The 16,810-nt window shown below is 41.5% G+C and overlaps 2 protein-coding genes across 2 annotated transcripts in view; one reads left to right on the forward strand and one right to left on the reverse strand.

Moving 5' to 3' along the window:
• The first annotated feature begins 103 nt into the window (after positions 1 to 103).
• On the forward strand, positions 104 to 9,716 carry LOC103361723 (TNF receptor-associated factor 6-like). The gene is made up of 8 exons (XM_008287888.1): positions 104 to 154; positions 2,005 to 2,321; positions 2,554 to 2,704; positions 3,293 to 3,451; positions 4,273 to 4,344; positions 4,618 to 4,695; positions 4,818 to 5,144; positions 6,751 to 9,716. Exons 1-8 carry the CDS (start codon positions 131 to 133, stop codon positions 7,354 to 7,356), a joined length of 1,734 nt encoding a protein of 577 aa, XP_008286110.1. The 5' UTR covers positions 104 to 130; the 3' UTR covers positions 7,357 to 9,716.
• Positions 9,717 to 10,502: 786 nt separating this feature from the next.
• Positions 10,503 to 16,810, reverse strand: part of trpm5 (transient receptor potential cation channel, subfamily M, member 5) — a 29,080-nt gene continuing 22,772 nt past the window's right edge. Inside the window, exons 14-18 of the mRNA XM_008287887.1 lie at positions 13,748 to 13,866; positions 12,971 to 13,103; positions 12,720 to 12,894; positions 12,416 to 12,584; positions 10,503 to 10,931 (exon numbers count right to left, since the gene is read on the reverse strand). Of these exons, the coding sequence (XP_008286109.1) occupies positions 10,688 to 10,931; positions 12,416 to 12,584; positions 12,720 to 12,894; positions 12,971 to 13,103; positions 13,748 to 13,866 (840 nt within the window). The 3' untranslated portion in view covers positions 10,503 to 10,687. The remainder of the gene's footprint in view (positions 10,932 to 12,415; positions 12,585 to 12,719; positions 12,895 to 12,970; positions 13,104 to 13,747; positions 13,867 to 16,810) is intronic.

Genomic DNA, 16,810 nt, shown 5'->3' on the forward strand with positions numbered 1-16,810 from the left:
CCGTTCGGCTCGGCGGTAGTGACGCACTCCGACCGGAAGGCGGCGCTGTGGCCGCGCAGCGACGCGACAGCCGAACTTCGATGACGTTTGGGAAGGAAAAAAAAAACAGGAAACGTTACAGAAACGAAAAATGGGGGACGCTTTCAAGGCAAAGGTGGGTATTTTACGAGAATTATATTTGCTTTCACAATCTCGGACACAGTCAAAGCTGCTTTTCTTGGTGAGGACGGGTGTGTTTTACCTGCCGCTTTGGTCAGTATCTTTCTTTTTAACAGATTTTCAGAGCAAGTCAGGCTCGATGTTAGTCATGACTGCTCTCATCCAGTGACAACATTACAACACTTGTGAATGCAGAAAGTTAGCTAGCTGCAGTTCACCTGATCTGAAATCACTTTTATGGCTTGTCAGTGTTAGCTGAAGTTACACTTTAATCAGAACCTCTACGAGTCATGTGAATTACGAAAGGTTAGAAGTTTACAAGTTGGTGTGATGCTAGCTTTTAGGTGGAGTTAACAATGCTAATGGCTAATAGACTGAACTGCTTTAGATTAGAATCATTTATGCTGTACTCAGAAGTAGTAAAAGTGAAGTAAATTGTGAAATGAGCAGTATGAATGTGCTAAAATGTGTAGAATATCCATTATGTGAATGATATAATGTTGTTGAATACTAGCTGCAGTGTTTTGATGAAGTCAAGTCACTTATTTCTATAGTAGTTTTTAAAACCAGCAGCAGTTGAGCCGAATTATCAATAAAATAAAGGTTAAAATCCTACAAGGTTTTTTTTTAGTAATTGAATTTTAATATTACAGTTACGAATATGACAGGATAAGCCTTTAATTATTCCACAAGCTGGGAAATTTATCAGTGCTACAGCAGTAAATGGGATAGGGCAGAAATGTGGAAATATCAGTAGAAAAATAAACAAGAAATATACAAAAGTACTGTGATATTGTCCTCCGTATGTAGGAATTTAGATGTTCCACAGATTCTCTACAATTCACATACAATGTAAATGTGTTTGTACGTATATATCATTTCTTTTTTTTTTCTTATTTTTACTATTATTGTTAATATTTTTAATAATAAGGAGGCGTCTTGGCCAGAAATTCCACTTTAGCTGTACTGCCATTGAGGTGGTAGGCGTGGGCTTTGGTGATCTCGCAAAACAAAAGTAAAAATTCAAAAAACCTCAGCATCACGAAACCTGTCCCTGCTGAGACATGAGACAGACACAAATGAATCTAGTCAAACAGCCAGAACCTTTATGACTAAAACTGGGTGTTGTCACCATATAGCTACTTTTAAGTCTCATTTTAAGCAAAAGTACCACACATCCCTAAGTTCCTGGTTAGGAAGATTTACTGTATTTTTTTGTCTTACACCATGTAAAACCTAATGTTTTCAGGTCCTTGGCTGTTGCACAGACATAGAAGGCCTTTTAAAGACATCACCTTGGACTGTAGGAAATTCTGACTGACATTTTTAAGGCTTTTCTGTTTAGAAACACCAAAGGATGAATTAATTATTTGACAAATGAATTGGCCGATTAAGATACAGGTGTAAAACATTTCTACCCGAGTGCTATCATAAACCAGTTATTTACCACTACTTATTACTTTGCTATTTGATTTAGAAAACAAGGGAGGAAGTTGAAAAGAGGTTCAGTTGATGGGAGGAAGTTCAACGTGTTGTTACTGGGATGAGAAGAGATCTATAAAGTCCTTCGTCCTTTTTTAGTGGAGCCTTGTCGTGTCAGTTTCAGAAAGAGATGGTGGATTTTGATCTGTCATTTTTTTCCAGCTGTTTCCTTAAACTTTAGGATGTTCCCCATACCGGCAAGATGAGTCACACTGTACTGCTGATTCACATGAAAGCACTTATAGGTGTCTTGAAAATGTAAGGCCTTACTGTTGAGTTATTAAAAGGAAGTAAGACAGGAAATAACTGCTAAATCTTATTTGAAACCTAGTAAATCAAACGCTTTTTTTGTTGCCTCTACAGATGGCTTGCTTTGAAAGCAATAAGAGCAGTTTGGAGGAGGACAGCTGTGAAGGAGCAGTAGGCGGAGAGCTGTCCGGCTGTGCCCTGGCGATGATTGGTGAATCCCTCCTCAGCCCTTCAGAGAGCCCCGGCACCTTCATCAGCAGCTCCTCCACGAGCCTTCAGGCCGCCGCCCCCCTTCAGGGCTACGACGTGGAGTTTGACCCGCCGCTGGAGAGTAAATACGAGTGCCCTATCTGTCTCATGGCCTTGAGGAACGCCATCCAGACACGCTGTGGCCACCGGTTCTGCAAGAGCTGCATTGAGAAGTCCATTCGGTAAGCTGTCGTGCACGCAGGTTACTAATACATTTGTTGCTGGTGCATTCTTGAAGGAGTGTAGCTTCTCGATTAGCAACATCTGTAAAGTCACTGCGTCATAATAAATCCCCTCTGTGATGCAACATTTCACTGACACTAGTTTCACTGCTCAAATGGAAAGCACCACGTGTCAGCTGACTGTCTCGATGCTCGGCCTAAAATGAGCGCTGTTCTTTCTCTTCCAAAACAGTGACACAGGACAGAGGTGCCCTGTGGACAACGAAATGCTGTCAGAAGATCAACTGTTTCCCGATAACTTTGCCAAAAGGGAGATTCTGTCGCTAACCGTTCGCTGTCCCAACTCTGGCTGCGCCGACAAAATGGAGCTCCGACATTTAGAGGTTAGAATTTTAAGAGTGTGACAGACGGCTCCGGTTTTGAATGCAGCCCCAACAGGAACGTGGAAGCAGAAAACCTGACAGGCCAGTGTTGGAAAAGTATCCTCAGTTTGTGCATTTTAAATTCACATCATTGCAATCCCTTAGATGTGTTAATTACAACCTATAAACCCCTAAACTAACTGTAGTTACTGTGCTGTTCACCACCAACCTCTGACAACACGGAGAAAATTTTCAGCAGCTTAAATGCAGAGAATGAAAAAAATTAACTTCCCCAATTAAAAGACGTCAAAAGAAAACCAGCGACAATTAAGACACTGGCAGCTTACCTCGCCTCCTCAGGCACTTCCTTCTGACTGTTCCAACATTTCCCACACTGTTGGCTCTTAATCAACAGCCAGTGTGAACTTGTCATCGCCTCGATAGCTCCGGTGGACCTGGAGAGGTTGGTGGGTAAGGGTTTTTTGTAGAATCTCACAAAGTCACTGGGATACGTGAAGAAGAAATCAGGCATTGCTGTGGCTATCTTGTTACGTTATGTGTCAAGATCTGCATTGAATGCATTGTTTTAATATGTTGTCTTCCTTCCAGAGTCATTTGGAACAGTGTCAGTTCGCCACGGCGCCTTGCCCACAGTGCCAGCAGTCGGTGAGAAAGAGCCACCTAGAGGAACACACAACTGTGGAGTGCCAAAGAAGACCTGTGTCGTGCCCAGATTGTGTGGCGTGTTTTGTTTATGAGGAGAGAGAGGTACTGTTTTTTTTCCCCCCTCACTTACGTAACTACCTTCTTGCATTTTCCAGAATAGTTCCCAAAGCAAACTTGCGTAACCGTGTTGTGTATATCAGTGCGGATTAGTCTCCTAACAATGTGCACTAAAAACAAAAAAAAAAAGCGGCTTGCAAATGGTGTTCTTTTCTGACTCGGAGAAAAAGTTAAAAGACGTCTATTGTTATCGTTAGAAAAGGGTTCAATTAAGCCAGTCATGCACAAAAGGTTTCTGACAAATTCTCCAGCACTGAGTTAGGCCAAAGTCTGGTCAGATGTGGCTTTAAAGGACGATGATCAAACAGCATAGCCGGGCACACTGACATTCCTTTGACCAGCGACTATAAAAGTCCACCTTAAAATGCAGCTTTATTCAAATGGCACAAAGCCACAGATGACAAGAGAAAGATGAGAACGGGCCACCGGCCTGCTGGATGCTGCGTGTCATTCAGGGCCGTAGACGGGTGTTTGAATGTCCACAGCTCCACCGTTTGTCGTATCAGACACACGATACTCTAGATGTCCAGCGATGCAATCCTGTGCCTTGAAACATCCACTGACTTCTCCAGGCCCTTCAGAAAGACTTGGACAAAAAGCAAAAGCAGCGTAAACATCCTCCCTCGCTCTCTGTGCTGCTCATGTGTGGTTCATTACTGACTTGACCCACTATTATTTTCATACCTGGATGTACAACGATGTCTATGCAGCTTACTCCTCCATGTTAAAGAGAATGTGCAGGATTTAATAAAACGTGACATGCTGCGTTTGAATTCTTGTTCAATATAGTTTTGTTGCTTTTCCAGCTTCATGAGCAGCAGTGTCCCTTTGCCAGCGTGAAGTGCCAGTACTGTGAGATGGACTTCATCAGAGACCAGGTGGGAAATCAAACTGTTTTTTTTATTGCTACGAATTGGTAATCAATTAAGCTAACTTCTGTCCACAAGAACTTCTCTTTTGTTGAAACAATGGGGAACCGTTCCACACTCAGTGGCATTGTTAGTGAAGGCACGCACCATTTCGGCAGACGCAAACACATTGGTGTTTTCATGTTTGTATTTTGTCTGAGTAGGGAGTAACTTCAGGTTTGTCCACAATTATATAGTAATAGTTACTTTTTTATGTGTTTTTTAATTTTATTTTCCTTCCAGATGGAATCTCACTGTGATTCAGATTGCCCTAAAGCTCCCATCGCCTGTAACTTCAGCATCTTTGGATGTAAAGAAAGGGTAAGTGAACAGGCTCAGATTTTCTTTCGCATTGTTAAAAGAACATTTCCTGATAACTCGGTTTGTTAGCCTGTGAGCCGGGTCGACCAGGCGTCGTTAAACAACAGCTTTCCCTTCTGCAGATGCAGCGCCACAACCTGGCTCAGCACATGCAGGAGTTCACGCAGATGCACATGCGCTACATGGCAGAGTTTCTGCGCGGCCTCAGCCTCAACGGCGCCACGCCCAAATCGCTGTTGCCGATCGGGATGTCCGTTTCCTCCGACGATCAGGGAGCGTCGGCAGCGTCGGCGTCGGCGTGCAGTGGACCGAGAGGAGCCGCCAGCTGCAGCAGCAACTGCGCTCCTTGTCAGCCCAGCGAGGAGATGCAGCGGCTCAGAGAGATGGACGGACGGCTGGTGAGGCAGGATCACCAGCTGCGTGAGCTCATCATCTTGAAAGAAACACAAGTAAGTGTGTTAAAGGACTGATATGTAGTATGTTAATATGTATTTGCAGCCACATTTTCCTGCTGTTATAATAATATATAAATGGATTTATCATATCAAAGCAGATCATTTTCTCAAGAAGCAGTGATCACATGTGGACCTAAATTCTCATATTGTTATTTTAGTATTCAGTTTTATTTGTAAAATTTGTTAAAAAACATAAAGGACACGTAACACTTGTAGAAAAACAAACTGTAGCTCAACAGAGCAACAGTTTTCTCCCCTCTGAGGCCTCTTCTACAAAGCAGGTTAAACATACCCAGGATATATTTATCTGGTTTCACTAAACCCAACAACCACAGTCACACGAAGCTGGTTATAAACGTAGTAAGTTCACTCAGGGGTTTCTGAATCTGCTTATGAGTACGTGCTTAGAAAAGGGCCAAACTATGATCCTGAACCAATATGAGGAATTTACAAAATAATACAGACTAAAAGCTGATAAATGTAAGCAGGACGGAAAGCTGGCAAAAAGAAAAAAAATATGACACACTGTGTAAAGTTATCAGGTTTATTTAAATCACCACCTAATTATTAGGACACAAGTAGATCTGACTAGAATTACAGCTATATTCTGTTAAATTAAGGTGTTTAAATGTTTTTTTTGTATATATTCTGGCGGGTAAGAGTCCTTTAAACATCTTCTTTCAGCTGCACCCCTGGTGGACCTGTGAGCAAGTAGAAAATTAACATAAAAACATAATTTAAAGTCGACTAAAAGTGTGTACAACTTTATATATGTCTCACAAGAAGAACAATCCTAAAGCAATATGAGGACTTTAAAACATAATAAAGGCAAAGAACGGCACAACAGCCAAAATACAGACTGTGTGATTGTGTAATTAATAGGTGCATTAATGTCTAGTTGTGCATAAGTTGCTTCGATGTTGGGTTTCAAGGTTGTATAACACAATTACAGCTGTAGTCTCTTTATGCTACTTTTTAAAAAAATGCAAATTATGTAAAGAATGAATAATCAAGTAATAAAAATGAAAGTTATCCCTGGCGATGTGGAGAATGAATTTAGTGTTTAAAGCCTTTTTTCTTGAACCTGCAACCTTGACGCTGGTAAGCGGATGTGCAAGCAAGTACAGAACAAATACAGAAAGATAATTCAGATCAATAAGTGGGCTCATTGCAAATCTTCTACGGTCGCCAAGCAGGCTGTAAGGCTTTAGAGTCCTAATCGGTGTCTGTTTTAGGATTATATCGCTCTACAAAGGCACACAGAAAAATGAGAGAGCTTTGAAATCACTTGCAGCTCTGACCTTCCCCTCTCTACTCTCTGAGCTCCGGTGGATGCTCGAGGAATGTCGGTGCTGTTTTCCGAGAGAATTGATTGATCAGCAGGCGGCGTTTTAATACGTCTCGATCTGTTATCTCGTACATAATCTGCTGCTCGTCGGCCTGAAAGCTGAAGCTGCCTCACTAACATCAGATCCTGCTTCGTTGTGCAGGCCTCCCGTATCCGGATTTTTGTTTTTGTTGGCAGCGTCTTTCCTCCAGCTATTTCACAGTGTGTTCTGTAAGCCAAACTTTTGAAATTGCTGTCGTGTTTGTTCCACAGGCAGGCCAGCTTGCAGAGCTCAGGCGCAGGGTTTCCATGCTGGAGGAAACAGTGAAGGAGCTGGAGGCTCAGCAGTGTCACGGCATCTTCATCTGGCGCCTCAGAGGGTTCTCTGCCCACCTGAGGAACCAAGAAGCGGGCCTTCCGGTGGTCGAGCACAGCCCCGGCTTCTACACGGGCCATCCGGGCTACAAGCTGTGCCTGCGCTTGCACCTGCAGACCCCCAACGCCCCCCGCTGCTCCAACTACATCTCCCTCTTCGTCCACACCATGCAAGGCGCTTTCGACGGGCAGCTGACCTGGCCGTTTCAAGGGACCATCCGGCTCACCATCCTGGACCAGGGCCCCGAGGGTCAGCATCACATGGAGGTGATGGAGACTAAGCCCGACCTGCAGGCGTTCCAGAAACCCACCATCCAGCGCAACCCCAAAGGCTTCGGCTACGTCACCTTCATGCACCTGCATCAGCTGAGTCAGAGGGCTTTCGTTAAGGACGACACGCTGCTTATCCGCTGCGAGGTGACGCCGCGTTTTGACAGCGTGGTTCACCGCGAGGGTCAAACGGTGCAGCGCAGAGGACCCGAGGCGTCCGTTTCAAGAGACTAAAGTCTAAATCATTTCTCCGGAATCCTCATCAGGCGAAAATACATGAAATGTTAAGAGAAAAATGTGTGCTCCCGTTCATTCACGGTGAGACAGCGCCGCTACTTCCACATATCTGGCCTCCTCCAGAGCTGTGCTGTTTCTCCTCTCTTCACTGTCCTCAGTGCCTTAACCGAACGGCAGCGTTTAGGTACGGATTATTCTCTCTTTCCTCTCGAGGTGAATGAACAGAATCGAAAGAACTTCCTCGTTTAGAAAACCCAAAGTGGATTATTTGTGTTGATTAACCTGAACTGCATTGAGAAGGTATTTAAGAAAGACTTCCTTTGTTCTTAAACCTGCTTTTGCTGTAATGATTTTTTTTTAAAGTTTTATTTCCTTGTCAGGGTTTCAGGAATTCACCTTGTATCAGACGAGGAGCGAATTATTGTCCTGAGTGAAATACAAGCAGGTACAAACATTTAAGCAATCAGCGAGGCCCCGTTCATTTTGGAGGAGGAAAACTGACGATAGCAATCATTTAAAGTTTGACAATGGTAGTATTTATTCGTTTTCCAACTGTAAGATCTCAGTTTGTTTTAATAGATATATATATTTACAGCTTTGGAAATAATTATTGTCTGACTGAGCCGTGTTCTCTGCGGTTCCTGGGGTGAGTTAGGCTGCTTTTTATTTTTCTTTTAAGGATGTAATGATTGGTCGCTTCACTGATTCCTGTGCTTGTTCAAAAATCACCGTCTTCTCGTCGTCTTCTATTCGACATTTAGTGATAATTTAGTTTGAATGTGCAGCTCGAAACAACTCAAATTTTAACGGATGAAATATGTACAGTTTTAATATATCACACTGAATTATTATAAATCCTTTTTATGTCTTGAAGCAGCAATTATTCACCCAACAAAAAAATCAACGTTAGAAGCAAGTTGTAAAGACAATCGGTGGTTTAATGATTATTTCCAAAGCTGTACAGCACAACGCTCTCAATGAATGTTGGATTTATGTCGTCGCCGACGCAGTACCAGCGATCACGAAAGCCTCGCATGTTCAAAACGTGTAAATAGTCAGTGTTTAATCAGCTCAGCAGACTTAACATCACTACAAGACTTTGCTCTCTTGTCGTGGTCGTAGGAGACAGCGCTGAATGTTGACGGTACCCCGAGGAGTTTTTGTCCACTGGTGGCGCTATTTAGCAGTGTTGTTGTTTTTTAAAAAAAAATCTCATTATCTAGGAGCAGAGAGACAGAGATTAACAGAAGATGAAAAGTGCAAACGAGCCAAAAAGCCACAGTTGATCCGTTCCATATGGAATCACCAAAAAGGAAACTGCTGGATACCAAAGTGCTTCAAAACACAGAATTATTTTCACAGTCAAAATATGAGATGATGGTAAAAAACAAACATCAGGAGGAGTTTGTAGTTTTTATCCTGTGGAGAGTTTCATTGGGCGAGTGCAATGGCACCAGGAAGCCTCAGGAGCTTCTTGTCTGTGCCAGGTGAGCAACTTTCATGAGAATCAGCTGCAAACTGGAGAATGTGCATCAAAAACGAGATGAACTTCTCTGGTTTCACTGCGTTACACTGGACGTGAAGCAGTCTGTAAATATTACGGCTAAAGCTGTAGAGGGGTAGCTGCTTTGGAAAGAATGCGAGTTTGCACGTTTGTCGGACCTCAAGGATTCACACGGTTTGTTTTGTTGGGAAACACTGACTGCAACAGTTTGCACAAAAACTCCACGGGGTGCCTCTTAGGAAAGGTCATTGTGATGAGTAGCAAAACTCAGCGTGCTGTTCGTATTCAGTGTTTCATACCTCTGACTGTACCGCTCGTACGGCATCACTCTGGCAAATTTAGCCCCCTTAAAAAAAACCACATCCTTGTAGACACGGAGGATGTTCTGCTAACCAGGTTTACAACCGCTGATTTGTTTTTTTTTTTTAATGATCACCGAGTGGCTTTTGTATTTTTTGTGCCTTTCAGACAAGTTCCTGCTAAATGTGACTCATATTTTTAAAACGTGAATCAAGCGTTGCCGCTGAATGTCTAAGCACCATGCTGCCTGTTAAGCCTTCATGTGCGTTTCTTAGTCTTCCTTTGCTTCCTGTTTAACGTCGTCTGATGATGTCACACTGTGTGCACAGTTAATGCTAATGAACGGGTTGTTGTTGTTGTTGTTGTTGTTTGTAGCGTCTGATTTATCACCAATAAAAACAGGCTGGAGTTGAATCCACTCAAACTCAGCCGCCGTAGCGCAACGTTTAGCGTCTTCTGTTTTTATGACAGTAAAAATGAAAAGTGAAACAACCTGCTAAAAACAAATGAATGCAGCTTTATTCATTTAAATTATATCCCAACATATTCTATCGTTAGCTGTCTGTGTGCTTGTTATTCGTCGATGTAAGGGAGTTTCTTGTTGGCTCCGTATCCTGGGTGACCTGCTTTGTCTTCCTCCCCTTCCTGTTTGGCTTCTGTCGGACTCTGAAGTGCGTCCGAGCTGCCGCCCGCCCTGGAGCCCGTCAGAGACACTGAAATTTCACGCCGTGTTAATATTAAATCAGACACACGTGCAGCAGCAGCAGCAGAAGCGTGCAATCTCCATATTTTTGTCTCTGGTCGTGTAATTATCGGTGTTTTTGACTCACTCGGAGCTCGCGGAGCTTCTTTCCCACATTTGAGCGTGCTCTGAGCGAAGCACTCCGCCATCCAGGACAGCACCTCTCCGCAGTACCTCACCTGGACACAGAAATAACCCACAGGTTATGCAAATGGGCTGTCGGATTACTTATTATTATTTTTAGCTTGAACTTGATGAAGTTCACCTGAGCTTCCATGGCCGCCACTCGCTTCTCTTGGTCCTTGAATCCACCAATAATCTTCAGCAGGCTCTGAACCCTTGATCACAAACAGAATAATATATATATATTTTATAATTTGGGGCATAAGAGCTGTAAAACAAGCTACAGGCTGGTTCTGGGCACAGTGTGCACAGTGAGAATGTTGCTAATTGTGATCACAATCTGATTAAATACGCCAAAATCGCAGAATAATCACTTGGAAGAGGTGCTCTTGAGCCTCTCCTCGCTGCTCTCCCAGTGCTGGCGCTCCAGTTTCGCCAGGTAGTTCTCTTTCTGCACCGTCTCCCACGTTATCAGCCTCTGGTCCAGGCCCGCCGGCAGCTCCCTCTCTGGCAACACACACACACACACACACACACTCAATTAACCTAACAGGCAATTTCCATGGAGAGAGGAGGTGAGGGAGCGAGATAAGCTCGCTGTGTGTTTGCCTGTATTCCATTTCATTCTAATTTAGCCAGACGAGCCGCGGGGAACTGTTTCAGTATCTGCTTGAAATGGAACAGAATGGCTTAATAATCCCGAATGAAATAGGAAGCTTCAGACCGAGATGCTCCTGCTTGGACTCGGGCCGTTTGACCAGGCTGAGGAGGACCTGCGACAGGTGGCTGATGATGATGAAGGGCGGAGCCAGCGCCGGGCGGCTGTGGTACTCCACGATCAGGTTGTACCGCTGGAACTTCCAGAAGATGTCCGTGTTGCCCTGCACCACCTGGAAGGTGTAGCTGCAGATAGGAGGGGGAAAGAGAAGGAAATGAAATCAGTTTGTCTCTTTGGTTTTTACAGTGTACAAAGAAAACTCAACTCATTACACTGTAAAAAAAACCATATCCTGTTTAAAAAAAAAAAAAAAAAAGTCTGGTCTAGTCTGATGCTAGAAAATGTTCAAAAATACTGTAATGTTCAAAAGCCACAAAAAAAACAGCAAATATCTGTAAAATGATGATATTTCTGGTTGATTTAAATACAATAAAACAGTGATTTTATGCTCACGTGTTGTGAACAGTTCACAATAACGTTAGACTTTTTTTCCATAGATTTTTTGTAAATAAAAAATATATATTTACCATTTTCATGCCTTGATATGCATTTTTTTTAAATTTCAAATGATGTAAAAAAAAAAATGATATTTTCAATTTGAATACAGTAAAGAAAATATAAAAGAATAATTTGCCATTTGTAATAATACAAACTTTTGATGTGGATGTTATTTACAGCCTGTTTTTTATTTTTTAATATTTAATATGTACATTTCTTTCTGCAATTTTATTGATTATCTGTAACAGTTAAAAAAAACCTTGAACATTATACCACTTTCCAATCCTTAATATACATTTTTATTTTTTTATTTCAAGTAATGAAAAATTTATGTAAGATAATGATATTTTTGCAAATTTAAATGCAGGTTTAAAAAATAGTCTAATTAAAGGGTCAAATGTAAAAAAAACAACAACAAAAAAACCCCAAATAATAATCGTTTGTAAAAAATACAGATTTTTGATGTGAACATCAAGTTTAAATTAAAAAATAACACTTTTTAGAAATCCTTTATAAGCATAATTTAAATTTAACACTGATTAGAAAAATATTTCTTTACTTTAATACAGTAAAAAAAAAAAAGTAGTTTTAAGTTCAAATATAGTAGAAGAATGAATTAGTATTAATAAATACAGATTTGGGATGCGGCCATTGTTTTGTCTTTTTTAGGTTTAACATGTAAATTTATACTTTGTGCTATGATTTTACTTGTTATGTGTAATTCAATAAAATAGGGGAAAAAATGTAACATCATTTTTTTAAAAGTAAAACAACTTGATATACTTAATCTTTATTGAAAAAAAACCCAACCAATTATCTGAAATATAATGAGATACTAACTGATTGAACACAGTTTTGAAAAAATGAATTGTCAAAGAACATATTTGTAAAAACACAGATTTTTGATGTGAACAATATTTACAGTTTAGAGCTTTTTCTTTTTTCTTTTTTTTTTAGCTTTGGCCTGTTTTCTTTTCCAGTTTAACATGTAAATTAATACTTTTTTGTGATTTTTATCGTTATCTGTAATTTAACAGAAGCAGGAAAATCTGTAAAAATACAGAAAATTGTAAAAACAAAACAAACAAAAAACATTTAAAATCTGTGTGAAAAACCAAACAGGTATTTTTTCCAGTGCGGAGCCTGCGGACGGTTTCCTGGATCGTCTGACCTGAACATGGCAATGAGGAGGTTGAGCAGCAGGACGTTGGTGACGAGGAGGAAGATAACCAGCAGCAGGATGACCAGCCAGTTGGCATAGACGTTGGGACACGGCGGCCGCAGGCCCATGATAATCTCCTCTGAGTCATTGGTGCAGTTCATTTCAGGCATGCGAGCAGCTGTGCTCCATTTAGGGAAAGAATAAGATCAGAAGAAGCAACATTCAGGTCAACAGAGAGCCATCCCTGATGACACAAAGCACAGCAGCACAATCACACATGCTTCTCTGTGCAAACCCAGAGCCTCAAACTCACCATCTATCTCTTCCAGGGGGATCTGGCCGAAGATGTGCAGGTAGGGCCGGTACAGAGCTCTGCGGAACACCCAGTCGATCCTCGGGTCGTTGGGGTGGAGCAGCGCCTGGGTGGCGACTCCGTAGGCGATGAGCCAGACGCTCAGGAAGAAGAGGAAGAAGAAGACGTCCTTCATCTGCAAAACAGCAGCAGAGTGAGGCCGTCTTCATCTGAACGTGTGAGAAACCTGATGAGTGTTTAGTTTTCGTCACCATTCTCTCCACGATGATGATCTTGGGGCCGAGCTGCTTGTGGATGGCGAAGATGTGGATCAGACGGAGAGTGAACACCATGAAGTCTATGGCCAGAACCGTCCTGCCCGCCTCGTACGTGTGGTCCACCATCCTGGGGAGTCGAGGACAGCAGCTCGTTTGATCACTACTTCGGTTTACACAGAATAACTGAAGCCAACGACTTCTGCACAACCACGTCTGCTTTTCCTGATTTGTTTTTTTCTCATAAAGTATGGCTGTGATTAAAGATGTCTGTGAAGCTTAGGCTGGACATATCAAACACCTTAGCATGTTTTAAACGACGGCCCTTCTTCACACTTTCGGCACAACATCTCCGGAACCATAAAAGTTAAATCCTGATATTTTCACTGTTACTTCTCATCACACTGTTGATTAAACAGCTGTGATGTTGGACGAGTGGATCAAATCATCTGACTGTGGGTGAGTTGAAATATCAAAAATATTTTCACAATTTTTTTCACGTTTCAACTAATCAGATTCTATTTGACGTCCGTTATTCTGAATTAATGGCACGAAGAGAAAGAACAGAACATTTCAGGCTTTAATCTGTAAAAGCTCCTGAGATATTGTCAACAGCCTCAGATTACAGAGTGTGATTAAACCTGCTGAACGTGGGCCAAATATCTGATAGATCGATGTAAAACTTCACAGATGCTGTTCTAAATGTTTGTCGTTTAAAGAAAATCAGACGTGGTTCGGCAGAAAGAACCCAATGATCTGTTCTTTTTATTGTACCTGCACGAAACTCCGACAACAAACAGCGAGATGGCGACCATGTCACACTTGTTCCAGTTGTCCTCCACGTACAGCTTGAACTTCTTCAAGATGCTCATCTCCTCGTCAGTGAAGAAGCTCTGCGTCACAAGAACATTCGGCGCGTTACTGTAACGCACGCTCGTCTTTGCATTTCTTAACAAGGCAGTTCATTATTTCTTGTGGCTGGCTGAACACTGGAGCTCAGACACATGCGGGGCTGAAAGCACACCGCTGGAGAGGCAATGTTCCAAACCCTCGGCGCTGTGAAATGTCTCTCACAGCTCCAGTGTAAGGTTGAGCTGTCTCCTGTGGATGAACAGGGCACCTGTAAGTGCATCAAGGACTAGTGCTCCGTCCCTCGATGGCACTGTTGGCTTGACAACAAGCTGAGGGCAGCATGCTGCTCGCAGAAAGAGGCAGACTGGTGTGTAAGCCGCCGCCGCTGCCTTTCTACAAATGCCAACCTGACAGGCAAATACTTCAAACTGTAACTAACCAATGAACCGTGCAGCCTCCATTTGGGATCCTCCTGCAGCACACAGCTGTATTAATCAGCCAGTGGGAGAGTTTCAGTGTGTTCAAGAGAGAGAGACACCAGATAACCCAAATCTAATGTTTCTGCTTTTTGTTTTCATCATGTGCTGATGCCATCTGTACCTATTGTGTAACTGCATGAGTGTAGAACTCACTTCAACACTGGTGAATTCACTTTTATCAGGGATGTGGACATCAAACACTTCATTTCCTGATTGTTTTTTATGAACCAATGTGCGCCTTGTTTATGAAAAAATAAATAAAAAATCTGTAATTCTACATTTCTTCCCCCACATGTTTAAAACATACAGATATAGCAATTAAAATGACAACAACTAATACATTAATGTACATATCCAGCATAAAAATTATATAAAAATATTACATTTTGAGTTATTTTAGGTGTAAAAGTTTGAACTCGAAATGATCTAAAATTAACAGTTTATAATTTCATTTATAACTGCTAGTGTTTCTTGAATAAATGTGGTTTTAAATTTTTTTCAAATGTAAATCCATTAATTTTATAGCTTGACATCACTTTTGTTTATTAAAGAGATGTCAAATATATAAGATTTTTATGTGAAGCTACATGTAAACATTTATATTACACTTATATATATAAGTATGAGCTAATAGCAGCAGTAGGTTCCTGCAATTTGAAACCAGATTACTAGTTTTACAGCAGTATTTTGACTTTTTAAAAAATATTTCTTTATTTTTTTTAACAAGATTTGTTTTTTTAATTTAATTTAATTTTTTTTTTTACAAGATTAGTTGTTTTTTTTCATTTATTTATTTATTTTTAACAAACTATAGAACAAAACCAGCTAATAATGGCTCCTTTTTGTAGCATTAAGCCTGATTGTTTGTATTATAACATTATCCAACCACCTTCATCTGCATTTTAATTATTTTTACACCTTATTAAAGATAAAATTGCAAAAAAAACATAAATGTTGTGTAAAATTAAGGCTTTTTTTTTTTAGGAAATGTATTTATTTTTGAATGAGATGGTTGTTTTCCAGTAGATTTTCAGCGATGGGAGCGTAACCCTTTATTAGATAGCCTCCACCTCTACCATGACTGTGTGAGCAGCCTCTCCATCCCATCCACCATCTCATCTATCAGATTTAAAAAGCTGGTAAAGCTGCAGCCTCTACAAGAGCAGGGGCCCCTGTGGCATCGTCTTCCTTCAGGGTGATTCAAGCAGCCCGAGGCGACGCCTTTGAAGGCGCAGGGGCCTCGCTGGGCCTGGTAGCATGCCAGGGCTGCCTGTAGCGGTGTGCTGCTTTTTTTGGAAACCTGTGCTACAGTTTGGCTCAGCTCAGGGACTTTCTGAGATGCACGCTAAAAAAAAAAACAAAAAAAAAAGAAAAGCGAGCGGAGGGGAAACAGCGGTGAGGGCCCGTCTCATCTGGAGGCTTTGGTGCCCAGGGGAGGAAGGCTCAACGGGATCAGCCCGATGAGGGATCACGCTAATCATGGCTGACCTGGCTCTACGGGACGGAGGCAGACGGGGAGGTAAAGGGCTCATGCATCCTCAAAACCCCAGAGAGAAGCAGCTCACGGCAGCAGTTCACATCCTGCTCAGATGTGTCTGAGCTGTCATGTAATAAAGCGGCGCTGCTTCAGAATAAGTGTCACCATGTGTAGGTGCAGAGATGTGGATTCCTAAAGAACGAGTCAAGGAGCTGGCATGAAAACCTCAACTGGAACATTTCTAGCTGCCCGTATAGTTCTATTATTAAACCTATAGTTTATATAAGTACGGTTTATTTTGAAAAAGATAGCATGATAACATCTTTGAGCTTTTAATTTGAAAGCGTGTCAATCAGCCAATCAGCTGTGAGTCACCGGCTGCTGGCAGCGAGCAGAGCAGACTGAGAATTAAACCACCACAGCTCCAAAACTACAAGTCGTAACCAAAAAATTCTTTCACCGTGTGAAGCCCAATCTTGTGATGAACAAGCCGACATACTGTGTATCATACATATCTGGTGGCAGGTTAGACCGACCCACTGTTTCCGATTATCACCAGATGTTTTGGGGCTCAGGTATAATAGGAGAGTTTTGGTCTGTGCTCTGATTTATGAAAAAAATCCTACAGAAAGGAAACTCACATCGCATGAACGAGGACAAAAAAGTTATGAAGTGTTCATGTAGAGGAGAAACGGTGGGAAGGAGACGAGATTAACTTCTTTCTTTCTTTTTTTTTTTTTTCTTTTTAAATGTATTTGGTCAAAATTTAGCTGAAGAAAAATTCTAAATCCTGAAATTTAAACTGCAGCTGCATAAAAAACAGAAAAGATCCTTCCTTACATTCCTTACATACATTTGGGATTTTTAAGGCAATTTTTTCTTTTTTTTGTTGAAAAAAATATAAACAAATTGCTAAAAAAAAATAAAAAGCGTGTTTAGATATCTAATCTATATGGGTTTTTGTCAAAGCTGCAGGACGAGTTGCCAAAGAATCTATAATAAGAATCAGCCCGAGGACAAGCAACAGGT

Source organism: Stegastes partitus, unplaced genomic scaffold (assembly GCF_000690725.1).
Source record: "Stegastes partitus isolate 25-593 unplaced genomic scaffold, Stegastes_partitus-1.0.2 Scaffold527, whole genome shotgun sequence".
In the NCBI taxonomy this organism is placed as follows: Eukaryota; Metazoa; Chordata; class Actinopteri; family Pomacentridae; genus Stegastes; species Stegastes partitus.

Bases quoted from the DNA above. Each gene is read 5' to 3' on its own strand.
- LOC103361723 (XM_008287888.1), top strand. From the start codon at position 131: ATGGGGGACGCTTTCAAGGCAAAG. The intron at 2,322-2,553 runs GTAAGCTGTCGT...CTTCCAAAACAG, and splicing joins TGCATTGAGAAGTCCATTCG to TGACACAGGACAGAGGTGCC. The intron at 4,345-4,617 runs GTGGGAAATCAA...TTTTCCTTCCAG, and splicing joins TGGACTTCATCAGAGACCAG to ATGGAATCTCACTGTGATTC.